This window comes from Coregonus clupeaformis, unplaced genomic scaffold, assembly GCF_020615455.1.
Source record: "Coregonus clupeaformis isolate EN_2021a unplaced genomic scaffold, ASM2061545v1 scaf2026, whole genome shotgun sequence".
Classification (NCBI taxonomy): Eukaryota; Metazoa; Chordata; class Actinopteri; order Salmoniformes; family Salmonidae; genus Coregonus; species Coregonus clupeaformis.
The window spans coordinates 53,983-81,394 of record NW_025535480.1 but is presented as its reverse complement, the minus strand read 5'-3'; the positions used below and the strand labels follow the sequence as shown (position 1 = coordinate 81,394).

The window sequence follows — 27,412 nt, the reverse complement described above, 5'->3', positions numbered from 1 at the left end:
CTATTAAACCATGTTGTCCCCTGTTCCTAGCTGTCTATTAAACCATGTCTTCTAGCTGTCTATCTAAACGGCATGTTGTCCCTTCTGGCTGTCTATCTAAACGGCATGTCTGTCCCCTGTCCCTAGCTGTCTATCTAAACCATGTCTGTCCCTGTCCCTAGCTGTCTATCTAAAAACCATGTCTGTCCCCTGTCCCTAGCTGTCTATCTAAACCATGTCTGTCCCCTGTCCTAGCTGTCTACTAAACGGCATGTCTGTCCTGTCCCAGCTGTTATCTAAACCATGTTCTGTCCCCTGTCCTAGCTGTCTATCTAAACCATGTTGTCCCCTGTCTAGCTGCTCCATCTAAACCATGTTGTCCCCTGTCCCTAGCTGCCACTAAACCATTCTTCGTACAAACCATGTCTGTCCTAGTGTTATTAAACCATGTTGTCAGTCTGTCTATCTAAACCATGTCTGTCGAACCACTGTCCCTAGCTGTCTATCTAAACCATGTCTGTCCCCTGTCCCTAAAGCTGTCTATCTAAACCATGTCTGTCCTGTAGCTGTCTATCTAAACCATGTCTGTCCCCGTCCTAGCTGTCTATTAAACCATGTCTGTCCCTGTCCCTAGCTGTCTATCTAAACCATGTTGTTGTCTAGTGTTATAAACCATGTTGTCCTGTCTTGTTTCTGTTTTTTTGTTTCTGTTTATTATCTGTTGTCCTAGTGTTATCTAACCATGTTGTCTGTCCCTAGTGTCTATCTAAACGCATGTCTGTCCCTGTCCCTAGCTGTCTATTAAAAACCATGTCTGTCCCCTGTCCCGAGCTGTCTATCTAAACTATGTTGTCCCCTGTCCCTAGCTGTCTATCTAAACCATGACTGTCCCCTGTCCCTAGCTGTCTATCTAAACCATGTCTGTCCCTGTCCCTAGCTGTCTATCTAAACCATGTCTGTCCCTCTGTCCCTAGCTGTCTATCTAAACCATGTCTGTCCCCTGTCCCTAGCTGTCTATCTAAACCAGGTCTGTACCCTGTCTAGCTGTCTATTAAACCATGTCTGTCCGTTATGTCAAACCATGTCTGTCCCCTGCCCGCTGTCTATCTAAACCATGTCTGTCCCCTTCTATTTGTCTATTAAACCATGTCTGTCCCTGTCCCTAGCTGTCTATAAACCATGTCTGTCCCTGTCCCTAGCTGCCTATCTAAACCATGCCGTCCCCTGTCTACTGTTTCTAAATGTTTCTCTAGTTGTCTATTAACATTTAGTGTTATCTAAACCATGTTGTCTGTCCTAGTGTCTATCTAAACTATGTTGTCCCTGTCCCTAGCTGTCTATCTAAAACCATGTTGTCCCCTGTCTAGCTGTCTATCTAAACCATGTCTGTCCCTGAGCTGTCTATCTAAACCATGTCTGTCCCTTCCTTTAGCTGTCTATCTAAACCACGTCTGTCCCCCGTCCTTAGCTGGGCTCATCTAAACCATGTCTGTCCCCTGTCCCTAGCTGTCATCTAAACCATGTTCTGTCCCCTGTCCCGAGCTGTCATCTAAACGCATGTTTGTCCTTGTCTAGCTGTTATCCAAACCATGTCTGTCTTTATACCTGTGTTTGTTTCGTATAGCTGTCATTTAAACCATGTTGTCCTCTGTCCCTAGCTGTCTATTCTAAACCATGTTCGTCACCTGTCTAGCTGTCTATTAAACCATGTCTGTCCTGTCCCTAGTGTTATAAACTATGTTGTCCCCTGTCCCAGCTGTCTATCAAACCATGTTGTTCTGTCTCTAGCTGTTTATCTAAACCATGCCTCTCTTGTCCCTAGCTGTTATCTAAACTATGTTGTCCCCTGTCCCAGCTGTCTATCTAAACCATGTTGTCCCTGCCCTAGCTGTTTTATCTAAACCATGTCTGTCCCCTGTCCCTAGCTGTTATCTAAACCATGTCTGTCCTCTAGCTGTCTATCTAAAACCATGTCTGTCCTTCCCTAGCTGTTATCTAAACCATGTCTGTCCCCTGTCCCTAGCTGTCTATCCAAACCATGTCCGTCCCCTGTCCCAGCGGTCCATCTAAACCTGTCCGTCCCGTCCCTAGCTGTCTATTAAAACGCATGTTGTCCCTTACCCTAGCTGTCTATCTAAACCATGTCTGTCCCCTGTCCCTAGCTGTCTATCTAAACCATGTCTGTCCCCTGTCCCTAGCTGTCTATCTAAACATGTTGTCCTGTTAGCTGTTATCTAAACCTGTCTGTCCTAGCTGTCTATCTAAACGCATGTCTGTCTGTCTTCTAAACCTGTTGTTCTAGTGTTACTAAACCATGTCTGTCCCCTGTCCCTAGCTGTCTATCTAAACCATGTCTGTCCCCTGTCCCTAGCTGTCTATCTAAACCATGTCTGTCCTGTCCCTAGCTGTCTATCTAAACCATGTCTGTCCCCTGTCCCTAGCTGTCTATCTAAACCATGTCTGTCCCTAGCTGTCTATCTAAACCATGTCTGTCCCCCGTCCTAGCTGTCTATCTAAACCATGTCTGTCCCCTGTCCCTAGCTGTCTATCTAAACCATGTCTGTCCTGTCCCTAGCTGTCTATCTAAACCATGTCTGTCCCTGTCTAGCTGTCTATCTAAACCATGTCTGTCAAACATGTTTGTCCTAGCTGTCTATCTAAAACTATGTCTGTCCCCGTTTAGCTGTCTATCAAAACGCATGTCTGTTTCCCTAGCTGTCTACCAAACCATGTCCGTCCCCGTCCCAGTGTTATTAAACCATGTCTGTCCCCTGTCCTAGCTGTCTATCTAAACCATGTCTGTCCCGTCCCTAGCTGTCTATCTAAACCATGTTGTCAACAAACCCATGTCTGTCCCTGTCTCTAGCTGTCTATCTAAACAGCATGTCTGTCGTCTGTCCTAGCTGTCTATCTAAACGGCATGTCTGTTCCTGTCCTAGCTGTCTATCTAAACCATGTCTGTCCTGCCTAGCTGACTATCTAAACCATGTTGTCCCTGTCCTAGCTGTCTACTAAACCATGTCTGTCCCTGTCCCTAGCTGCCTATCTAAACCATGTTGTCCTCTGTCTTAGTTGTCTGATCAAACCCATGTCCGTCCTGTCCTAGCTGTCTCATCTAAACGGCGTGTCGTCCTGCCAGCTGTTCATTAAACGATGTCTGTCCCCTGTCCCTAGCTGTCTATCTAAACGCATGTCTGTCCCGCTAGCTGTTATCTAAACTATGTCTGTCCCTGTCCAGCTGTCTATCTAAACCATGTCTGTCTAGCTGTCTATCTAAACCATGTCTGTCCTGTCCAGCTGTCTATCTAAAACATGTCTGTCCCCTGTCCCTAGCTGTCTATCTAAACCATGTCTGTCCCCCCTAGCTGTCTATCTAAACGGCATGTCTGTCCCCTGTTCCTAGCTGTCTATCTAAACCATGTCTGTCCCTGTCCCTAGCTGTCTATCTAAACCATGTCTGTCCCTGTTAGCTGTCTATCTAAACCCATGTCTGTCCCCTGTCCCTAGCTGTCTATCTAAACCATGTCTGTCCCTCCCTAGCTGTCTATCTAAACCATGTCTGTCCCTAGCTGTCTATCTAAACCATGTCTGTCCCTAGCTGTCTATCTAAACCATGTCTGTCCCTAGCTGTCTATCTAAACCATGTCTGTCCCCCTGTCCCCTAGCTGTCTATCTAAACCATGTCTGTCCCCTGTCTAGCTGTCTATCTAAACCATGTCTGTCCCCTGTCCCTAGCTGTCTATCTAAACCATGTCTGTCCCCTGTCCCTAGCTGTCTATCTAAACCATGTCTGTCCCCTGTCCCTAGCTGTCTATCTAAACCATGTCTGTCCCCTGTCCCTAGCTGTCTATCTAAACCATGTCTGTCCCCTGTCCCTAGCTGTCTATCTAAACCATGTCTGTCCCCTGTCCCTAGCTGTCTATCTAAACCATGTCTGTCCCCTGTCCCTAGCTGTCTATCTAAACCATGTCTGTCCCTAGCTGTCTATCTAAACCATGTCTGTCCTCTGTCCCTAGCTGTCTATCTAAACCATGTCTGTCCCCTGTCCCTAGCTGTCTATCTAAACCATGTCTGTCCCCCGTCCTAGCTGTCTATCTAAACCATGTCTGTCCTGTCCTAGCTGTCTATCTAAACCATGTCTGTCCCTAGCTGTCTATCTAAACCATGTCTGTCCCTAGCTGTCTATCTAAACCATGTCTGTCCCCTGTCCTAGCTGTCTATCTAAACCATGTCTGTCCCTAGCTGTCTATCTAAACCATGTCTGTCCCTTTAGCTGTCTATCTAAACCATGTCTGTCCCTGTCCCTAGCTGTCTATCTAAACCATGTGTCGTCCCTAGCTGTCTATCTAAACCATGTCTGTCCCTGTCCTGCTGTCTATCTAAACCATGTCTGTCCCCTCCCTAGCTGTCTATCTAAACCATGTCTGTCCCCTGTCCCTAGCTGTCTATCTAAACCATGTCTGTCCCCTGTCCCTAGCTGTCTATCTAAACCATGTCTGTCCCTAGCTGTCTACTAAACCATGTCTGTCCCTGTCCTAGCTGTCATCTAAACCATGTCTGTCCCTAGCTGTCTATCTAAACCATGTCTGTCCCTAGCTGTCTATCTAAACCATGTCTGTCCCTGTCCCTAGCTGTCTATCTAAACCATGTCTGTCCCCTGTCCCTAGCTGTCTATCTAAACCATGTCTGTCCCCCTGTCCCTAGCTGTCTATCTAAACCATGTCTGTCCCCCTGTCCTTAGCTGTCTATCTAAACCATGTCTTCCCTAGCTGTCTATCTAAACCATGTCTGTCCCTGTCCCTAGCTGTCTATCTAAACCATGTCTGTCGTTCCCTGTCCCTAGCTGTCTATCTAAACCATGTCTGTCCTCTGTCCCTAGCTGTCTATCTAAACCATGTCTGTCCCCTGTCCCTAGCTGTCTATCTAAACCATGTCTGTCCCCTGTCCCTAGCTGTCTATCTAAACCATGTCTGTCCCTAGCTGTCTATCTAAACCATGTCTGTCCCCTGTCCCTAGCTGTCTATCTAAACCATGTCTGTCCCTGTCCCTAGTTGTCTATCTAAACCATGTCTGTCCCCTGTCTAGCTGTCTATCTAAACCATGTCTGTCCCCCTGTCCCTAGCTGTCTATCTAAACCATGTATCTGTCCCTAGCTGTCTATCTAAACCATGTCTGTCCCCCCTAGCTGTCTATCTAAACCATGTCTGTCCCTGTCCCTAGCTGTCTATCTAAACCATGTCTGTCCCTAGCTGTCTATCTAAACCATGTCTGTCCCCTGTCCCTAGCTGTCTATCTAAACCATGTCTGTCCCCTGTCCCTAGCTGTCTATCTAAACCATGTCTGTCCCCCTGTCCCTAGCTGTCTATCTAAACCATGTCTGTCCCCTGTCCCTAGCTGTCTATCTAAACCATGTCTGTCCCTGTCCCTAGCTGTCTATCTAAACCATGTCTGTCCTAGCTGTCTATCTAAACCATGTCTGTCCCCTGTCCAGCTGTCTATCTAAACCATGTCTGTCCTCTGTCCCTAGCTGTCTATCTAAACCATGTCTGTCCCCTGTCCCTAGCTGTCTATCTAAACCATGTCTGTCCCTGTCCCTAGCTGTCTATCTAAACCATGTCTGTCCCCTGTCCCTAGCTGTCTATCTAAACCATGTCTGTCCCCTGTCCCTAGCTGTCTATCTAAACCATGTCTGTCCCCTGTCCCTAGCTGTCTATCTAAACCATGTCTGTCCCAGTCACACCATTCTGTCCCTAGCTGTCTATCTAAACCATGTCTGTCCCTGTCCTAGCTGTCTATCTAAACCATGTCTGTCCCCTGTCCCTAGCTGTCTATCTAAACCATGTCTGTCCCCCTGTCCTAGTTGTCTATCTAAACCATGTCTGTCCCCCTAGCTGTCTATCTAAACCATGTCTGTCCCCTGTCCCTAGCTGTCTATCTAAACCATGTCTGTCCCCGTCCCTAGCTGTCTATCTAAACCATGTCTGTCCCTGTCCCAGCTGTCTATCTAAACCATGTCGTCCCTGTCCCTAGCTGTCTATCTAAACCATGTCTGTCCCTAGCTGTCTATCTAAACCATGTCTGTCCCCTTGCCCTAGCTGTCTATCTAAACCATGTCTGTCCCCTGTCCCTAGCTGTCTATCTAAACCATGTCTGTCCCCTGTCCCTAGCTGTCTATCTAAACCATGTCTGTCCCCTGTCCCAGCTGTCTATCTAAACTATGTCTGTCCTGCAGCTGTCTATCTAAACCATGTCTGTCCCTGTCCCTAGCTGTCTATCTAAACTATGTTTGTCCCTGTCCCTAGCTGTCTATCTAAACCATGTCTGTCGTCTGTCCCTAGCTGTCTATCTAAACCATGTCTGTCCCTCTGTCCTAGCTGTCTATCAAACCATGTCTGTCCCCTGTCCTTAGCTGTCTATCTAAACCATGTCTGTCCCTGTCCCTAGCTGTCTATCTAAACCATCTGTCCCTAGCTGTCTATCTAAACCGTGTCTGCCCTAGCTGTCTATCTAAACCATGTCTGTCCCCTGTCCCTAGCTGTCTATCTAAACCATGTCTGGTCCCTAGCTGTCTATCTAAACCATGTCTGTCCCCTGTCCCTAGCTGTCTATCTAAACCATGTCTGTCCCCTGTCCCTAGCTGTCTATCTAAACCATGTCTGTCCCCTGTCCCTAGCTGTCTATCTAAACCATGTCTGTCCCCTGTCCCTAGCTGTCTATCTAAACCATGTCTGTCCCTAGCTGTCTATCTAAACCATGTCTGTCCCTAGCTGTCTATCTAAACCATGTCTGTCCCTAGCTGTCTATCTAAACCATGTCTGTCCCTAGCTGTCTATCTAAACCATGTCTGTCCCTGTCCCTAGCTGTCTATCTAAACCATGTCTGTCCCCTGTCCCTAGCTGTCTATCTAAACCATGTCTGTCCCCTAGCTGTCTATCTAAACCATGTCTGTCCCCTGTCCCTAGCTGTCTATCTAAACCATGTCTGTCCCCTGTCCTAGCTGTCTATCTAAACCATGTCTGTCCCCTGTCTCTAGCTGTCTATCTAAACCATGTCTGTCCCTTAGCTGTCTATCTAAACCATGTCTGTCCCCTGTCCCTAGCTGTCTATCTAAACCATGTCTGTCCCCTGTCCCTAGCTGTCTATCTAAACCATGTCTGTCCCTGTCCCTAGCTGTCTATCTAAACCATGTCTGTCCCCTGTCCCTAGCTGTCTATCTAAACCATGTCTGTCCCCTGTCCCTAGCTGTCTATCTAAACCATGTCTGTCCTAGCTGTCTATCTAAACCATGTCTGTCCCCTGTCCCTAGCTGTCTATCTAAACCATGTCTGTCCTCTGTCCCTAGCTGTCTATCAAACCATGTCTGTCCTGTCCTAGCTGTCTATCTAAACCATGTCTGTCCTGTCCCTAGCTGTCTATCTAAACCCATGTTTGTCCCTCTAGCTGTCTATCTAAACCATGTCTGTCCCTGTCCCTAGCTGTCTATCTAAACCATGTCTGTCCCCTGTCCCTAGCTGTCTATCTAAAACTATGTTCGTTCCCTAGCTGTCTTCTAAACCATTCGTGCCAATAAACATGTCTGTCCCTAGCTCATCTAACTGTCTCGTCCTAGCTGTCTATCTAAACCATGTCGTCCTGTCCCTAGCTGTCTATCTAAACCATGTCTGTCCTAGCTGTCTATCTAAACCATGTCTGTCCCCTGTCCCTAGCTGTCTATCTAAACCATGTCTGTCGTCGTCCCTAGCTGTCTATCTAAACCATGTCTGTCCCCTGTCCCTAGCTGTCTATCTAAACCGTTGCTCCCTAGCTGTCTATCTAAACCATGTCTGTCCTGTCCCTAGCTGTCTATCTAAACCATGTCTGTCCTAGCTGTCTATCTAAACATGTCTGTCCCCTTTTTCTAGCTGTCTATCTAAACCATGTCTGTCCCCTTTCCTAGCTGTCTCATCTAAACCATGTTGTCTCCCTGTCCCAGCTGTCTATCAAACCATGTCTGTCCCCCTGTCCCTAGCTGTCTATCTAAACCATGTCTGTCCCTGTCCTTAGCTGTCTATCTAAACTATGTCTGTCCTGTCCTAGCTGTCTATCTAAACCATGTCTGTCCTTCAGCTGTCTATCTCAAACCATGTCTGTCCCTGTCCTAGCTGTCTATCTAAACCATGTCTGTCCTGTCCCTGCTGTCTATCCAAACCATGTCTCGCTAGTGCTATCAAACTTCTGTCAAACATGTTTGTCTGTCCCTAGTTGTCTATCTAAACCGTGTCTGTCCCTAGTTGTCTATCTAAACCATGTCTGTCCTCTGTCCCTAGCTGTCTATCTAAACCATGTCTGTCCCCTGCTAGCTGTCTATCTAAACCATGTTCGTCCCTAGCTGTCTATCAAAACCATGTCTGTCCCCTGTCCAGCTGTCTATCTAAACCATGTCTGTCCTTCTGTCCCTAGCTGTCTATCTAAACCATGTCTGTCCCTGTCCCTAGCTGTCTATCTAAACCATGTCTGTCCCCTGTCCCTAGCTGTCTATCTAAACCATGTCTGTCCCTAGCTGTCTATCTAAAACCATGTCTGTCCCTGTCCCTAGCTGTCTACTAAACGATGTCTGTCCTGTTACTGTCTATCAACTGTCTGTCTTCCTACTTCTATTAAACCATGTCTGTCCCCTGTCCCTAAGCTGTCTATCTAAACCATGTCTGTCCCCTGTCCCTAGCTGTCTATCTAAACCATGTCTGTCCCCTGTCCCTAGCTGTTATCTAAACCATGTCTGTCCTGTCCCTAGCTGTCTATCTAAAACCATGTCTGTCCCTGTCCTAGCTGTCTATCTAAACCATGTCTGTCCCCTGTCCCTAGCTGTCTATCTAAACCATGTCTGTCCCCTGTCCCTAGCTGTCTATCTAAACCATGTCTGTCCCTAGCTGTCTATCTAAACCATGTCTGTCCCCTGTCCCTAGCTGTCTATCTAAACCATGTCTGTCCCCTGTCCCTAGCTGTCTATCTAAACCATGTCTGTCCCCTGTCCTTAGCTGTCTATCTAAACCATGTCTGTCCCTGTCCCTAGCTGTCTATCTAAACCATGTCTGTCCCTGTCCCTAGCTGTCTATCTAAACCATGTCTGTCCCCTTAGCTGTCTATCTAAACCATGTCTGTCCCTGTCTAGCTGTCTATCTAAACCATGTCTGTCCCTAGCTGTCTATCTAAACCATGTCTGTCCCCTGTCCCTAGCTGTCTATCTAAACCATGTCTGTCCCTAGCTGTCTATCTAAACCATGTCTGTCCCCTGTCCCTAGCTGTCTATCTAAACCATGTCTGTCCCTAGCTGTCTATCTAAACCATGTCTGTCTCCTGTCCCAGCTGTCTATCTAAACCATGTCTGTCCCTGTCCCTAGCTGTCTATCTAAACCATGTCTGTCCCCCTAGCTGTCCATCTAAACCATGTCTGTCCCCTAGCTGTCTATCTAAACCATGTCTGTCCCTTAGCTGTCTATCAAACCATGTCTGTCCCTGTCCTAGCTGTCTATCTAAACCATGTTGTCCTTTCGTCCTAGCTGTCTATCTAAACCATGTCTGTCCCCTGTCCCTAGCTGTCTATCTAAACCATGTCTGTCCCCTAGCTGTCTATCTAAACCATGTCTGTCCCCTGTCTCTAGCTGTCTATCTAAACAATGTCTGTCCCCTGTCCCTAGCTGTCTATCTAAACCATGTCTGTCCCCTGTCCCTAGCTGTCTATCTAAACCATGTCTGTCCCTAGCTGCCTATTCAAAACCATGTTGTCCCCGTCCTAGCTGTCTATCTAAACCGAAATGTCTGTCCCCTGTCCCAGCTGTCTATCTAAACCATGTCTGTCCCTGTCCCTAGCTGTCTATCTAAACCATGTCTGTCCCTAGCTGTCTATCTAAACCATGTCTGTCCCCTGTCCCTAGCTGTCTATCTAAACCATGTCTGTCCCTGTCCCTAGCTGTCTATCTAAACCATGTCTGTCCCTAGCTGTCTATCTAAACCATGTCTCCTGTCCCTAGCTGTCTATCTAAACCATGTCTGTCCCCTGTCCCTAGCTGTCTATCTAAACCATGTCTGCCCCTGTCCCTAGCTGTCTATCTAAACCATGTCTGTCCCTGTCCCTAGCTGTCTATCTAAACCATGTCTGCCCCTGTCCCTAGCTGTCTATCTAAACCATGTCTGTCCCCTGTCCCTAGCTGTCTATCTAAACCATGTCTGTCCCCTGTCCCTAGCTGTCTATCTAAACCATGTCTGTCCCCTGTCCCTAGCTGTCTATCTAAACCATGTCTGTCCCCTGTCCCTAGCTGTCTATCTAAACCATGTCTGTCCCCTGTCCCTAGCTGTCTATCTAAACCATGTCTGTCCCCTGTCCCTAGCTGTCTATCTAAACCATGTCTGTCCCCTGTCCCTAGCTGTCTATCTAAACCATGTCTGTCCCTGTCCTAGCTGTCTATCTAAACCATGTCTGTCCCCTGTCCCTAGCTGTCTATCTAAACCATGTCTGCCCCTGTCCCTAGCTGTCTATCTAAACCATGTCTGTCCCTAGCTGTCTATCTAAACCATGTCTGTCCCCTGTCCCTAGCTGCTATCTAAACCATGTCTGTCCCTGTCCCTAGCTGTCTATCTAAACCATGTCTGTCCCTGTCCCTAGCTGTCTATCTAAACCATGTCTGTCCCCTGTCCCTTAGCTGTTTATCTCAAACCATGTCTGTCCCTAGTTGTCTATCTAAACCATGTCTGTCCCCCTGTCCCTAGCTGTCTATCTAAACCATGTCTGTCCTAGCTGTCTATCTAAACCATGTCTGTCCCCCTGTCCCTAGCTGTCTATCTAAACCATGTCTGTCCTCTGTCCCTAGCTGTCTATCTAAACCATGTCTGTCCCCTGTCCCTAGCTGTCTATCTAAACCATGTCTGTCCCCTGTCCCTAGCTGTCTATCTAAACCATGTCTGTCCCCTGTCCAGCTGCTATCTAAACCATGTCTGTCCCTAGCTGTCTATCTAAACCATGTCTGTCCCCTGTCCCTAGCTGTCTATCTAAACCATGTCTGTCCCCTGTCCCTAGCTGTCTATCTAAACCATGCTGTCCCCTGTCCCTAGCTGTCTATCTAAACCATGTCTGTCCCCTGTCCCTAGCTGTCTATCTAAACCATGTCTGTCTAGCTGTCTATCTAAACCATGTCTGTCCCGTCCCTAGCTGTCTATCTAAACCATGTCTGTCCCCTGTCCTAGCTGTCTATCTAAACCATGTCTGTCCCCTGTCCCTAGCTGTCTATCTAAACCATGTCTGTCGCCGTCCCTAGCTGTCTATCTAAACCATGTTGTCCTGTCCCTAGCTGTCTATCTAAACCATGTCTGTCCCCTGTCCCTAGCTGTCTATCTAAACCATGCCTGTCCCCTGTCCCTAGCTGTCTATCAAACCATGTCTGTCCCTGTAGCTGTCTACTAAACCATGTCTGTCCCTCGTCCTAGCTGTCTATCTAAACCCATGTCTGTCCCCTTAGCTGTCTATCTAAACCATGTCTGTCCCCTGTCCCTAGCTGTCTATCTAAACTAGTCTGTCCTAGCTGTCTATCTAAACCATGTCTGTCCCCCTGTCCCTAGCTGTCTATCTAAACCATGTCTGTCCCCTGTCCCTAGCTGTCTATCTAAAAACCATGTCTGTCCCCTGTCCCTAGCTGTCTATCTAAACCATGTCTGTCCCCTGTCCCTAGCTGTCTATCTAAACCATGTCTGTCCCCCTGTCCCTAGCTGTCTATCTAAACCATGTCTGTCCCCTGTCCCTAGCTGTCTATCTAAACCATGTCTGTCCCCTGTCCCTAGCTGTCTATCTAAACCATGTCTGTCTCCCTGTCCCTAGCTGTCTATCTAAACCATGTCTGTCCCCGTCCCTAGCTGTCTATCTAAACCATGTCTGTCCCCTGTCCCTAGCTGTCTATCTAAACCATGTCTGTCCCCTGTCCCTAGCTGTCTATCTAAACCATGTCTGTCCCCTGTCCCTAGCTGTCTATCTAAACCATGTCTGTCCCCGTCCTAGCTGTCTATCTAAACCATGTCTGTCCCCTGTCTAGCTGTCTATCTAAACCATGTCTGTCCAGCTGTCTATCTAAACCATGTCTGTCCCCTGTTAGCTGTCTATCTAAACCATGTCTGTCCCCTGTCCCTAGCTGTCTATCTAAACCATGTCTGTCCCTAGCTGTCTATCTAAACCATGTCTGTCCCTGTCCCTAGCTGTCTATCTAAACCATGTCTGTCCCCTGTCCCTAGCTGTCTATCTAAACCATGTCTGTCCCTGTCCCTAGCTGTCTATCTAAACCATGTTGTCCCCTGTCCCTAGCTGTCTATCTAAACCATGTCTGTCCCTGTCCCCCTAGCTGTCTATCTAAACCATGTCTGTCCCCTGTCCCTAGCTGTCTATCTAAACCATGTCTGTCCCCTGTCCTTAGCTGTCTATCTAAACCATGTCTGTCCCCTGTCCCTAGCTGTCTATCTAAATCCATGTCTGTCCCCTGTCCCTAGCTGTCTATCTAAACCATGTCTGTCCCCTGTCCCTAGCTGTCTATCTAAACCATGTCTGTCCCTAGCTGTCTATCCTAAACCATGTCTGTCCCCTGTCCCTAGCTGTCTATCCTAAACCATGTCTGTCCCCTGTCCCTAGCTGTCTATCTAAACCATGTCTGTCCCCTGTCCCTAGCTGTCTATCTAAACCATGTCTGTCCCTAGCTGTTATCTAAACCATGTCTGTCCCCTGTCCCTAGCTGTCTATCTAAACCATGTCTGTCCCCTGTCCCTAGGCTGTCTATCTAAACCATGTCGTCTGTCCCTAGCTGTCTATCCTAAACCATGTCTGTCCCCTGTCCTTAGCTGTCTATCTAAACCATGTCTGTCCCCTGTCCCTAGCTGTCTATCTAAACCATGTCTGTCCCCTCCAGCTGTCTATCTAAACCATGTCTGTCCCCTGTCCCTAGCTGTCTATCTAAACCATGTCTGTCCCCTGTCCCTAGCTGTCTATCTAAACCATGTCTGTCCCTGTCCTAGCTGTCTATCTAAACCATGTCTGTCCCCCTGTCCCTAGCTGTCTATCTAAACCATGTCTGTCCCTGTCCCTAGCTGTCTATCTAAACCATGTCTGTCCCCTGTCCCTAGCTGTCTATCTAAACCATGTCTGTCCCCTGTCCCTAGCTGTCATCTAAACCATGTCTGTCCCCTGTCCCTAGCTGTCTATCTAAACCATGTCTGTCCCCTGTCCCTAGCTGTCTATCTAAACCATGTCTGTCCCCTCCCTAGCTGTCTATCTAAACCATGTCTGTCCCCCTGTCCCTAGCTGTCTATCTAAACCATGTCTGTCCCCTGTCCCTAGCTGTCTATCTAAACCATGTCTGTCCCCTGTCCCTAGCTGTCTATCTAAACCATGTCTGTCCCCTGTCCCTAGCTGTCTATCTAAACCATGTCTGTCCCCTGTCCCTAGCTGTCTATCTAAACCATGTCTGTCCCTAGCTGTCTATCTAAACCATGTCTGTCCCCTGTCCCTAGCTGTCTATCTAAACCATGTCTGTCCCTAGCTGTCTATCTAAACCATGTCTGTCCCTAGCTGTCTATCTAAACCATGTCTCCGTCCCTGTCCCTAGCTGTCTATCTAAACCATGTCTGTCCCTGTCCCTAGCTGTCTATCTAAACCATGTCTGTCCCCTGTCCCTAGCTGTCTATCTAAACCATGTCTGTCCCCTGTCCTAGCTGTCTATCTAAACCATGTCTGTCCCTAGCTGTCTATCTAAACCATGTCTGTCCCCTGTCCCTAGCTGTCTATCTAAACCATGTCTGTCCCTAGCTGTCTATCTAAACCATGTCTGTCCCCTGTCCCTAGCTGTCTATCTAAACCATGTCTGTCCCCTGTCCCTAGCTGTCTATCTAAACCATGTCTGTCCCCTGTCCCTAGCTGTCTATCTAAACCATGTCTGTCCCTAGCTGTCTATCTAAACCATGTCTGTCCCTGTCCCTAGCTGTCTATCTAAACCATGTCTGTCCCCTGTCCCTAGCTGTCTATCTAAACCATGTCTGTCCCCTGTCCCTAGCTGTCTATCTAAACCATGTCTGTCCCTTGTCCCTAGCTGTGCATCAGAGATGGTAAAATGGATGGAGGACATCAGGATGGCTGTAGACCTGGCAGAGCAGAGTAACAGACCTACTGATCTACTGAGCCAATCAGACAGCAGTAAGTCACACTACCTAACCCCTGACCCCTAGAGCTGGCTGAACAGATGAATGGTCCTTCCTCTGATCTACAGTCCACCAGCCTATCAGACAGCAGTAAGTCACACTACCTAACCCCTGACCCCTGACCCCTAGACCTGGCTGAACAGATGAATGGTCCTTCCTCTGATCTACAGTCCACCAGCCTATCAGACAGCAGTAAGTCACACTACCTAACCCCTGACCCCTGACCCCTAGACCTGGCTGAACAGATGAATGGTCCTTCCTCTGATCTACAGTCCACCAGCCTATCAGACAGCAGTAAGTCACACTACCTAACCCCTGACCCCTGACCCCTAGACCTGGCTGAACAGATGAATGGTCCTTCCTCTGATCTACAGCCTATCAGACAGCAGTAAGTCACACTACCTAACCCCTGACCCCTAGACCTGGCTGAACAGATGAATGGTCCTTCCTCTGATCTACAGCCTATCAGACAGCAGTAAGTCCCACTACCTAACCCCTGACCCCTGACCCCTAGACCTGGCTGAACAGATGAATGGTCCTTCCTCTGATCTACTGTCCACCAGCCTATCAGACAGCAGTAAGTCACACTACCTAACCCCTGACCCTGACCCCCTAGACCTGGCTGAACAGATGAATGGTCCTTCCTCTGATCTACTGTCCACCAGCCTATCAGACAGCAGTAAGTCACACTACCTAACCCCTGACCCCTGACCCCTAGACCTGGCTGAACAGATGAATGGTCCTTCCTCTGATCTACAGTCCACCAGCCTATCAGACAGCAGTAAGTCACACTACCTGACCCCTGACCCCTAGACCTGGCTGAACAGATGAATGGTCCTTCCTCTGATCTACAGTCCACCAGCCTATCAGACAGCAGTAAGTCCCACTACCTAACCCCTGACCCCTGACCCCTAGACCTGGCTGAACAGATGAATGGTCCTTCCTCTGATCTACAGTCCACCAGCCTATCAGACAGCAGTAAGTCACACTACCTAACCCCTGACCCCTGACCCCTAGACCTGGCTGAACAGATGAATGGTCCTTCCTCTGATCTACAGTCCACCAGCCTATCAGACAGCAGTAAGTCCCACTACCTAACCCCTGACCCCTGACCCTAGACCTGGCTGAACAGATGAATAGTCCTTCCTCTGATCTACTGTCCACCAGCCTATCAGACAGCAGTAAGTCACACTACCTAACCCCTGACCCCTGACCCCTAGACCTGGCTGAACAGATGAATGGTCCTTCCTCTGATCTACTGTCCACCAGCCTATCAGACAGCAGTAAGTCACACTATCTACTGCTACTACTTCTACAGGCGGAGTTAAAGGACCCATAGCAGCCATGAAAACCCTAACCTTCCCACAGGGTACAGGCTGAGCCCTAGCTAACCTCATTTAGCCACAGGGTACAGGCTGAGCCCTAACTAACCTCATTTAGCCACAGGGTACAGGCTGAGCCCTAGCTAACCTCATTTAGCCACAGGGTACAGGCTGAGCCCTAGCTAACCTCATTTAGCCACAGGGTACAGGCTGAGCCCTAACTAACCTCATTTAGCCACAGGGTACAGGCTGAGCCCTAACTAACCTCATTTAGCCACAGGGTACAGGCTGAGCCCTAGCTAACCTCATTTAGCCACAGGGTACAGGCTGAGCCCTAACTAACCTCATTTAGCCACAGGGTACAGGCTGAGCCCTAGCTAACCTCATTTAGCCACAGGGTACAGGCTGAGCCCTAACTAACTCATTTAGCCACAGGGTACAGGCTGAGCCCCTAGCTAACCTCATTTAGCCACAGGGTACAGGCTGAGCCCTAACTAACCTCATTTAGCCACAGGGTACAGGCTGAGCCCTAACTAACCTCATTTAGCCACAGGGTACAGGCTGAACCCTAACTAACCTCATTTAGCCACAGGGTACAGGCTGAGCCCTAACTAACCTCATTTAGCCACAGGGTACAGGCTGAGCCCTAACTAACCTCATTTAGCCACAGGGTACAGGCTGAGCCCTAGCTAACCTCATTTAGCCACAGGGTACAGGCTGAGCCCTAGCTAACCTCATTTAGCCACAGGGTACAGGCTGAGCCCTAACTAACCTAATTTAGCCACAGGGTACAGGCTGAGCCCCTAGCTAACCTCATTTAGCCACAGGGTACAGGCTGAGCCCTCAGCTAACCTCATTTAGCCACAGGGTACAGGCTGAGCCCTAACTAACCTCATTTAGCCACAGGGTACAGGCTGAGCCCTAACTAACCTCATTTAGCCACAGGGTACAGGCTGAGCCCTAGCTAACCTCATTTAGCCACAGGGTACAGGCTGAGCCCTAACTAACCTCATTTAGCCACAGGGTACAGGCTGAGCCCTAGCTAACCTCATTTAGCCACAGGGTACAGGCTGAGCCCTAACCAACCCTCATTTAGCCACAGGGTACAGGCTGAGCCCTAGCAACCTCATTTAGCCACAGGGTACAGGCTGAGCCCTAACTAACCTCATTTAGCCACAGGGTACAGGCTGAGCCCTAACTAACCTCATTTAGCCACAGGGTACAGGCTGAGCCCTAACTAACCTCATTTAGCCACAGGGTACAGACTGAGCCCTAACTAACCTCATTTAGCCACAGGGTACAGGCTGAGCCCTAACTAACCTCATTTAGCCACAGGGTACAGGCTGAGCCCTAGCTAACCTAATTTAGCCACAGGGTACAGGCTGAGCCCTAACTAACCTCATTTAGCCACACGGTGGAGCTGCTGTCAGATGATCTCCAGGTGTTCTCCCAGTTCTCTCCTCTCGCTTTTCTTTTCTTGGAGGAGTTGTTGATGTTTCTGAGAACCACGGTTCCTCTCTGTGACTCTTATGGATATTACATCTGGCTGCTATGAAACTTTATCTCACCTTGTTATTATGTACCTGTCTTTATGTACCTGGCATTATTATATACCTGTCTTTATGTACCTGGCATTATTATGTACCTGTCTTTATGTACCTGTCATTATTATATATCTGTCTTTATGTACCTGTCATTAGTATATACCTGTCTTTATGTACCTGTCATTATGTACCTGGCATTATTATATACCTGTCTTTATGTACCTGGCATTATTATGTACCTGTCTTTATGTACCTGTCATTATTATATACCTGTCTTTATGTACCTGTCATTATTATATACCTGTCTTTATGTACCTGTCATTATTATATACCTGTCTTTATGTACCTGTCATTATTATATACCTGTCTTTATGTACCTGTCATTATTATATACCTGTCTTTATGTACCTGTCATTATTATATACCTGTCTTTATGTACCTGTCATTATTATATACCGGTCTTTATGTACCTGGCATTATTATATACCTGTCTTTATGTACCTGGCATTATTATATACCTGTCTTTATGTACCTGTCTTATTATATATCTGTCTTTATGTACCTGTCATTATTATATACCTGTCTTTATGTACCTGTCATTATTATATACCTGTCTTTATGTACCTGGCATTATTATATACCTGTCTTTATGTACCTGTCATTATTATATATCTGTCTTTATGTACCTGTCATTACCTGCCCATTGTCTCTCCACCAAATATCTTTTACAGGTTGTCAAGCACAGATGTCGGAGTACTTTTTCTGTTTTGGAATAACAAGATTTAAAATGACCGGACCGTATAGAAATGTAGCCTATAAGATTAACTCTGAGTCCATCTATTCACACGATCACTTCTCTTATTTAGTTATTGTGACAAGGATGTTTTGTACTCTGAGAAACAACGTTAAACCTGTCCTCAGTCGGACTGGGGGAGAGAAGAGCTTCTCCTCTGTTTGGGTTAATCAACTCTTTATTCTTTCCTCTTGGTGCTGTTCTCAGAGTCTCCAGAGGAGGGTGGCGGGGAGGCAGACCCAGAGGAGGAGCTGAGTGCGTCTCGTAGCTCATTGGAGCGTCAGGCAGCACAGCGAGGAAACACTACGGTTCATGTCTGCTGGCACCGCAACACCTCCGTGTCCATGGTGGACTTTAGTGTGGCTGTGGAGGTACCTACCTGACCCACAGTACTGTCTAACCTACCTGGCCCACAGTACTGTCTAACCTACCTGGCCCACAGTACTGTCTAACCTACCTGGCCCACAGTACTGTCTGTCTAACCTCCCTGACCCACAGTACTGTCTGTCCTAACCTCCCTGACCCACAGTACTGTCTGTCTAACCTCCCTGTCTTCTGTACCTACCTGGCCCACAGTACTGTCTGTCTAACCTCCCTGTCTTCTGTACCTACCTGACCCACAGTACTGTCTGTCTAGCCTCCCTATCTTCTGTACCTACCTGGCCCACAGTACTGTCTGTCTAACCTCCCTGTCTTCTGTACCTACCTGGCCCACAGTACTGTCTGTCTAACCTCCCTGACCCACAGTACTGTCTGTCTAACCTCCCTGTCTTCTGTACCTACCTGGCCCACAGTACTGTCTGTCTAACCTCTGTCTTCTGTACCTACCTGGCCCACAGTACTGTCTGTCTAACCTCTCTGTCTTCTGTACCTACCTGACCCACAGTACTGTCTGTCTAACCTCTCTGTCTTCTGTACCTACCTGACCCACAGTACTGTCTGTCTAACCTCCCTGTCTTCTGTACCTACCTGACCCACAGTACTGTCTGTCTAACCTCCCTGTCTTCTGTACCTACCTGGCCCACAGTACTGTCTGTCTAACCTCCCTGTCTTCTGTACCTACCTGGCCCACAGTACTGTCTGTCTAACCTACCTGACCCACAGTACTGTCTGTCTAACCTCTGTCTTCTGTACCTACCTGACCCACAGTACTGTCTGTCTAACCTCTGTCTTCTGTACCTACCTGACCCACAGTACTGTCTGTCTAACCTCCCTGTCTTCTGTACCTACCTGACCCACAGTACTGTCTGTCTAACCGCTCTGTGTCATTGTCTGCTGTCTCAGTGTATTGTCTCAGTGTATTGTGTCTCACTGTTGTCTCAGTGTGGTGTGTCTCAGTGTATTGTGTCTCAGTGTATTATGTCTCTGTGTCTCAGTGTGTCTTAGTGTATTTTGTCTCAGTGTAGTGTGTCTCAGTGTATTGTCTCAGTGTATTGCGTCTCAGTGTATTGTGTCTGTGTGTTGTGTCTCTGTGTGTTGTGTCTCAGTGTATTGTGTCTCAGTGTATTGTCACTGTGTATTGTATCTAAATGTATTGTCTCAGTGTAGTGTGCCTCAGTGTATTGCGTCTCAGTGTATTGTCTCAGTGTGTCTCAGTTTAGTATATGTATGGTGTGTCTCAGTGTAGTGTGTCTCAGTGTAGTGTGTCTCAGTGTATTGTGTCTTGTGTCTCAGTTTGTGTCAGTGTATTGTGTCTCAGTGTATTGTGTCTCAGTGTGTCTCAGTGTATTGTCTCAGTGTGTCTCAGTTTAGTGTATGTGTGGTGTGTCTCAGTGTATTGTGTCTCAGTGTGTTGTGTCTCAGTGTATTGTGTCTCAGTGTGTTGTGTCTCAGTGTATTGTCTCAGTGTATTGTGTCTCAGTGTATTGTGTCTCAGTGTGTCTCAGTGTATTGTCTCAGTTTAGTGTCTGTGTATTGTGTCTCAGTGTAGTGTGTCTTAGTGTATTGTGTCTCAGTGTGTTGTGTCTCAGTGTACTGTGTCTCAGTGTACTGTGTCTCAGTGTGTTGTGTCTCAGTGTGTTGTGTCTCAGTGTACTGTGTCTCAGTGTACTGTGTCTCAGTTTGTGTCTTTGTATTGTGTCTCAGTGTATTGTGTCTCAGTGTAGTGTGTCTCAGTGTAGTGTGTCTCAGTGTAGTGTGTCTCAGTGTGTGTCTGTGTATTGTGTCTCAGTGTGTCTGTGTATTGTGTCTCAGTGTATTGTGTCTCAGTGTAGTGTGTCTCAGTTTGTGTCTGTGTATTGTGTCTCAGTGTATTGTGTCTCAGTGTAGTGTGTCTCAGTGTGTTGTGTCTCAGTGTGTTGTGTCTCAGTGTGTTGTGTCTCAGTGTATTGTGTCTCAGTGTACTGTGTCTCAGTTTGTGTCTGTGTATTGTGTCTCAGTGTATTGTGTCTCAGTGTAGTGTGTCTCAGTGTGTGTCTGTGTATTGTGTCTCAGTGTAGTGTGTCTCAGTGTGTTGTGTCTCAGTGTGTTGTGTCTCAGTGTGTTGTGTCTCAGTGTGTTGTGTCTCAGTGTGTTGTGTCTCAGTGTATTGTGTCTCAGTGTACTGTCTCTCAGTTTGTTTCTGTGTATTGTGTCTCAGTGTAGTGTGTCTCAGTGTAGTGTGTGTCTGTGTATTGCGTCTCAGTGTGTCTGTGTAGTGTGTCTCAGTGTGTTGTGTCTCAGTGTGTCTTAGTGTAGTGTGTCTCAGTGTATTGCGTCTCAGTGTGTCTCAGTGTGGTATTGTCTTCCCTCTCTCTCACTCTCTTGTCCCTATCTGATATTCCTGTTCAGTCTGCTCCAGAGTACCTGTCTGTCTAACACTGGTGCTGTCTGTCTGTCTGTCTAACACTGGTGCTGTCTGTCTGTCTGTCTGTCTAACACTGGTGCTGTCTGTCTGTCTGTCTGTGTTTTACCTGTTCTTTCTCTCACTGTCCTTCCCTCTCTTTTGTCCCTCCGTCTCCCTGGACCCTGGTCCAGTCAGTCAGTTAGAGGTGCTGTTCTCTAGCCGTAGACCAGGCTGCAGGGGGCCTAGCACGGTACCGGGCCCAGAGCCAGGGCTGAGGGTTCAGGGTCCAGCATCTCTGTCAGTGGTGTGCTGGTACGGGGCCCAGAGCCAGGGCTGAGCGGTTCAGGGTCCAGCATCTCTGTCAGTGGTGTGCTGGTACCGGGCCCAGAGCCAGGGCTGAGGGTTCAGGGTCCAGCATCTCTGTCAGTGGTGTGCTGGTACGGGGCCCAGAGCCAGGGCTGAGGGTTCAGGGTCCAGCATCTCTGTCAGTGGTGTGCTGGTACCGGGCCCAGAGCCAGGGCTGAGGGTTCAGGGTCCAGCATCTCTGTCAGTGGTGTGCTGGTACCGGGCCCAGAGCCTGTCCTTTACTGACACCAGCTCCAGAAGAGAAGTAAAGGGACTGGGCCAACAGAATGACATAGAACACAACAGTATTAAACTGGATCTGTAGAACTGAACCTGACTGTATGGGACTGCTGTTACACATAGATCTAGAACAATAGAGAGGCTGATGGAGAGCTTGACCTGCTGATTCAAACCACCATGCCTATCTACTGTTCTATTATCTACAGTTGAAGTCGGAAGTTTACATACACTTAGGTTGGAGTCATTAAAAACTTTTCCACCACTCCACACATTCCTTGTTAACAAACTATAGTTTTGGCAAGTCGGTTAGGACATCTACTTTGTGCATGACGCAAGTAATTTTTCCAACAATTGTTTACAGACAGATTATTTCACTTATAATTCACTGTATCACAATTCCAGTGGGTCAGAAGTTTACATACACTAAGTTGACTGTGCCTTTAAACAGCTTGGAAAATTCCAGAAAATGATGTCATGGCTTTAGAAGCTTCTGATAGGCTAATTATATCATTTCAGTCAGTTGGAGGTGTACCTGTGGATGTATTTCAAGGCCTACCTTCAAACTCAGTGCCTCTTTGCTTGGCATCTTGGGAAAATCAAAAGAAATCAGCCAAGACCTCAGAAAATTTTTTTAGACCTCCACAAGTCTGGTTCATCCTTGGGAGCAATTTCCAAACGCCTGAAGGTACCACGTTCATCTGTACAAACAATAGTACGCAAGTATAAACACCATGGGATCACGCAGCCATCATACCGCTCATGAAGGAGACGTGTTCTGTCTCTTAGAGATTAAGGTACTTTGGTGCGAAAAGTGCAAATCAATCCCAGAACAACAGCAAAGGACCTTGTGAAGATGCTGGAGGAAAACAGGTACAAAATTATCTATTTCCACAGTAAAACGAGTCCTATATCGACATAACCTGATAGGCCGCCCAGCAAGGAAGAAGCCACTGCTCCAAAATCGCCATAAAAAAGCCAGACTACGGTTTGCAACTGCACATGGGGACAAAGATCATACTTTTTGGAGAAATGTCCTCTGGTCTGATGAAACAAAAATAGAACTGTTTGGCCATAATGACCATCATTATGTTTGGAGGAAAAAAGGGGGTTGCTTGCAAGCCGAAGAACACCATCCCAACCGTGAAGCACGGGGGTGGCAGCATCATGCTGTGGGGGTGCATTGCTGCAGGAGGGACTGGTGCACTTCACAAAATACTGTTACATATCACTCTGCTTCCAATTATACATTGACTCTTAGGAATGTAGCAAAAATATGGGACTGAACCAAAGTGAATACAGTTGATGCTTGTTACAGGGAGGTGTGATGTAACCGGATACAACAACATTGTAACTTCAACACGTTCTTTAGACTGGTGCTCCTAGTTTTCCCACCAGGCACACAAGCTGTCCATGCAAAGATGTTGTCCACGATCACATAACAGGCAATATTACTGTTCAGTAGTACCATGAGGCTGTTGGCCTAGCATCCCTGCTAGCTATAAAGGGTTAATGAGTTGTTCAGTAGTACCATGAGGCTGTTGGCCTAGTATCCCTGCTAGCTATAAAGGGTTAATGAGTTAAAGGCTACTGACAGTACTGATCAGTAGTACCATGAGGCTGTTGGCCTAGCATCCCTGCTAGCTATAAAGGGTTAATGAGTTAAAGGCTACTGACAGTACTGATGTTTATTTTTCTGCTGAACGCCGTAGGATTCATTTGCATGCCTGATACAGTAGCCATGTTGGACCTGTGTTAATCTCTCTTCCTATTGGTTAATCCTGTCTTAATGTCTCTTCGTATTGGTCCTCTCTCCCCTATCAGAACCAGTTATCAGGGAACCTGCTGAGGAAGTTTAAGAACAGTAATGGATGGCAGAAACTCTGGGTGGTCTTAACCAACTTCAGCCTGTTCTTCTACAAATCACATCAGGTAAGGACCCTAACCTAAACCTAACTCTGGGTGCTCTTCACCAACTTCAGCCTAAAGGATGACTACCCTCTGGGTAGTGTATTATATAGTATGTATTATGGGATGCAGTAGTCTAAAGGTCCTCTCCTTCTGTCCCCTATAGGATGACTACCCTCTGGCCAGCCTCCCGTTGCTAGGCTACTCGTTGACAGTTCCTGCGGAGACGGAGAACATCCAGAAGGACTACGTTTTCAAGCTCCACTTCAAGTCTCATGTGTACTACTTCAGGTCAGAGAGCCAGTACACCTTCCAGAGGTACGTTGTCTTGCTGACCGTCCTGTAGTGGTGTTGTCTTGCTGACCGTCCTGTAGTGGTGTTGTCTTGCTGACCGTCCTGTAGTGGTGTTGTCTTGCTGACCGTCCTGTAGTGGTGTTGTCTTGCTGACCGTCCTGTAGTGGTGTTGTCTTGCTGACCGTCCTGTAGTGGTGTTGTCTTGCTGACCGTCCTGTAGTGGTGTTGTCTTGCTGACCGTCCTGTAGTGGTGTTGTTTTGCTGACCGTCCTGTAGTGGTGTTGTCTTGCTGACCATCCTGTAGTGGTGTTGTCTTGCTGACCGTCCTGTAGTGGTGTTGTCTTGCTGACCGTCCTGTAGTGTGGTTTTATCTTCAGTAGTGTGGTGTTTGGTTGTGTTGTCTTCAGTAGTGTTTGGTTGTGTTGTCTTCAGTAGTGTGGTGTTTGGTTGTGTTGTCTTCAGTAGTGTAGTGTTTGGTTGTGTTGTCCCCCTTCTGATAACCAGGTGGCGAATCGCATCTCTGCATATCTGGCAGACATATCAGTATGGATGACGGATCACCACCTCAAGCTGAACCTTGGCAAGACGGAGCTGCTCTTCCTCCCGGGGAAGGACTGCCCGTTCCATGATCTCGCCATCACGGTTGACAACTCCGTTGTGTCCTCCTCCCAGAGTGCGAAGAGCCTTGGCGTGACCCTGGACAACACCCTGTCGTTGTCCGCTAACATCAAGGCGGTGACCCGATCCTGTAGGTTCATGCTCTACAACATTCGAGAGTACGACCCTGCCTTACACAGGAAGCGGCACAGGTCCTAATCATCTCCCGTCTGGATTACTGCAACTCGCTGTTGGCTGGGCTCCCTGCCTGTGCCATTAAACCCCTACAACTCATCCAGAATGCCGCAGCCCGTCTGGTGTTCAACCTTCCCAAGTTCTCTCACGTCACTCCGCTCCTCCGCACACTCCACTGGCTTCCAGTTGAAGCTCGCATCTGCTACAAGACCATGGTGCTTGCCTACGGAGCTGTGAGGGGAACGGCACCTCCGTACCTTCAGGCTCTGATCAGTCCCTACACCCAAACGAGGGCACTGCGTTCATCCACCTCTGGCCTGCTGGCCCCCCTACCTCTACGGAAGCACAGTTCCCGCTCAGCCTAGTCAAAACTGTTCACTGCTCTGGCACCCCAATGGTGGAACAAGCTCCCTCACGACGCCAGGACAGCGGAGTCACTCACCACCTTAAACACCAGTAAACATTCTACCCCCCTCCCCCCAAAAAAAATAAAAAAATACATTGTAAAGTGGTTGTCCCACTGGCTATAAGGTGAATGCACCAATTTGTAAGTCGCTCTGGATAAGAGCGTCTGCTAAATGACGTAAATGTAATGTAAATGTAATGTCTTCAGTAGTGTTTGGTTGTGTTGTCTTCAGTAGTGTTTGGTTGTGTTGTCTTCAGTAGTGTTTGGTTGTGTTGTCTTCAGTAGTGTTTGGTTGTGTTGTCTTCAGTAGTGTAGTGTTGGTTGTGTTGTCTTCAGTAGTGTAGTGTTGGTTGTGTTGTCTTCAGTAGTGTAGTGTTTGGTTGTGTTGTCTTCAGTAGTGTTTGGTTGTGTTGTCTTCAGTAGTGTAGTGTTGGTTGTGTTGTCTTCAGTATTGTTTGGTTGTGTTGTCTTCAGTAGTGTTTGGTTGTGTTGTCTTCAGTAGTGTAGTGTTGGTTGTGTTGTCTTCAGTAGTGTTTGGTTGTGTTGTCTTCAGTAGTGTTTGGTTGTGTTGTCTTCAGTAGTGTTGGTTGTGTTGTCTTCCCGTAGTGTTTGGTTGTGTTGTCTTCAGTAGTGTTTGGTTGTGTTGTCTTCCGTAGTGTTTGGTTGTGTGTCTTCAGTAGTGTAGTGTTTGGATGTGTTGTCTTCAGTAGTGTAGTGTGGTGTTTGGTTGTGTTGTCTTCAGTAGTGTAGTGTAGTGTTTGGGTGTGTTGTCTTCAGTAGTGTGGTGTTTGGTTGTGTTGTCTTCAGTAGTGTGGTGTTTGGTTGTGTTGTCTTCAGTAGTGTGGTGTTTGGTTGTGTTGTCTTCAGTAGTGTAGTGTGGTGTTTGGTTGTGTTGTCTTCAGTAGTGTGGTGTGGTGTTTGGTTGTGTTGTCTTCAGTAGTGTGGTGTTTGGTTGTGTTGTCTTCAGTAGTGTGGTGTTTGGTTGTGTTGTCTTCAGTAGTGTAGTGTGGTGTTTGGTTGTGTTGTCTTCAGTAGTGTAGTGTGGTGTTTGGTTGTGTTGTCTTCAGTAGTGTGGTGTTTGGTTGTGTTGTCTTCAGTAGTGTGGTGTGGTGTTTGGTTGTGTTGTCTTCAGTAGTGTGGTGTGGTGTTTGGTTGTGTTGTCTTCAGTAGTGTGGTGTTTGGTTGTGTTGTCTTCAGTAGTGTGGTGTTTGGTTGTGTTGTCTTCAGTAGTGTGGTGTTTGGTTGTGTTGTCTTCAGTAGTGTAGTGTGGTGTTTGGTTGTGTTGTCTTCAGTAGTGTGGTGTGGTGTTTGGTTGTGTTGTCTTCAGTAGTGTGGTGTTTGGTTGTGTTTGTCTTCAGTAGTGTGGTGTTTGGTTGTGTTGTCTTCAGTAGTGTAGTGTGGTGTTTGGTTGTGTTGTCTTCAGTAGTGTGGTGTTTGGTTGTGTTGTCTTCAGTAGTGTGGTGTTTGGTTGTGTTGTCTTCAGTAGTGTGGTGTTTGGTTGTGTTGTCTTCAGTAGTGTTTGGTTGTGTTGTCTTCAGTAGTGTAGTGTGGTGTTTGGTTGTGTTGTCTTCAGTAGTGTGGTGTTTGGTTGTGTTGTCTTCAGTAGTGTTTGGTTGTGTTGTCTTCAGTAGTGTGGTGTTTGGTTGTGTTGTCTTCAGTAGTGTAGTGTGGTGTTTGGTTGTGTTGTCTTCAGTAGTGTGGTGTTTGGTTGTGTTGTCTTCAGTAGTGTGGTGTTTGGTTGTGTTGTCTTCAGTAGTGTGGTGTTTGGTTGTGTTGTCTTCAGTAGTGTAGTGTGGTGTTTGGTTGTGTTGTCTTCAGTAGTGTGGTGTGGTGTTTGGTTGTGTTGTCTTCAGTAGTGTGGTGTTTGGTTGTGTTGTCTTCAGTAGTGTGGTGTTTGGTTGTGTTGTCTTCAGTAGTGTAGTGTGGTGTTTGGTTGTGTTGTCTTCAGTAGTGTGGTGTTTGGTTGTGTTGTCTTCAGTAGTGTAGTGTGGTGTTTGGTTGTGTTGTCTTCAGTAGTGTGGTGTTTGGTTGTGTTGTCTTCAGTAGTGTAGTGTGGTGTTTGGTTGTGTTGTCTTCAGTAGTGTGGTGTTTGGTTGTGTTGTCTTCAGTAGTGTGGTGTTTGGTTGTGTTGTCTTCAGTAGTGTTTGGTTGTGTTGTCTTCAGTAGTGTGGTGTTTGGTTGTGTTGTCTTCAGTAGTGTGGTGTTTGGTTGTGTTGTCTTCAGTAGTGTTTGGTTGTGTTGTCTTCAGTAGTGTAGTGTGGTGTTTGGTTGTGTTGTCTTCAGTAGTGTGGTGTTTGGTTGTGTTGTCTTCAGTAGTGTTTGGTTGTGTTGTCTTCAGTAGTGTGGTGTTTGGTTGTGTTGTCTTCAGTAGTGTAGTGTGGTGTTTGGTTGTGTTGTCTTCAGTAGTGTGGTGTTTGGTTGTGTTGTCTTCAGTAGTGTGGTGTTTGGTTGTGTTGTCTTCAGTAGTGTGGTGTTTGGTTGTGTTGTCTTCAGTAGTGTAGTGTGGTGTTTGGTTGTGTTGTCTTCAGTAGTGTGGTGTGGTGTTTGGTTGTGTTGTCTTCAGTAGTGTGGTGTTTGGTTGTGTTGTCTTCAGTAGTGTAGTGTGGTGTTTGGTTGTGTTGTCTTCAGTAGTGTGGTGTTTGGTTGTGTTGTCTTCAGTAGTGTGGTGTTTGGTTGTGTTGTCTTCAGTAGTGTGGTGTTTGGTTGTGTTGTCTTCAGTAGTGTAGTGTGGTGTTTGGTTGTGTTGTCTTCCAGTAGTGTAGTGTGGTGTTTGGTTGTGTTGTCTTCAGTAATGTAGTGTAGTGTTGGTTGTGTTGTCTTCAGTAG

The 27,412-nt window shown here is 47.3% G+C and overlaps 1 protein-coding gene across 1 annotated transcript; it reads left to right on the top strand.

Annotated features, from left to right (window-relative positions):
- The first annotated feature begins 14,076 nt into the window (after positions 1-14,076).
- On the top strand, positions 14,077-23,637 carry LOC123488018 (FERM, ARHGEF and pleckstrin domain-containing protein 1-like). The gene is made up of 4 exons (XM_045219057.1): positions 14,077-14,176; positions 18,048-18,211; positions 23,011-23,118; positions 23,261-23,637. Exons 1-4 carry the CDS (start codon positions 14,086-14,088, stop codon positions 23,438-23,440), a joined length of 543 nt encoding a protein of 180 aa, XP_045074992.1. The 5' UTR covers positions 14,077-14,085; the 3' UTR covers positions 23,441-23,637.
- The last annotated feature ends 3,775 nt before the right edge of the window (positions 23,638-27,412 follow it).

Coding starts and splice junctions, on each gene's coding strand:
- LOC123488018 (XM_045219057.1), top strand. CDS start 14,086: ATGGTAAAATGGATGGAGGACATCAGGATGGCTGTAGACCTGGCAGAG. Junction 14,177..18,047: donor ACTGAGCCAATCAGACAGCA/GTAAGTCACACT, acceptor TGCTGTTCTCAG/AGTCTCCAGAGGAGGGTGGC. Junction 23,119..23,260: donor TCTTCTACAAATCACATCAG/GTAAGGACCCTA, acceptor TGTCCCCTATAG/GATGACTACCCTCTGGCCAG.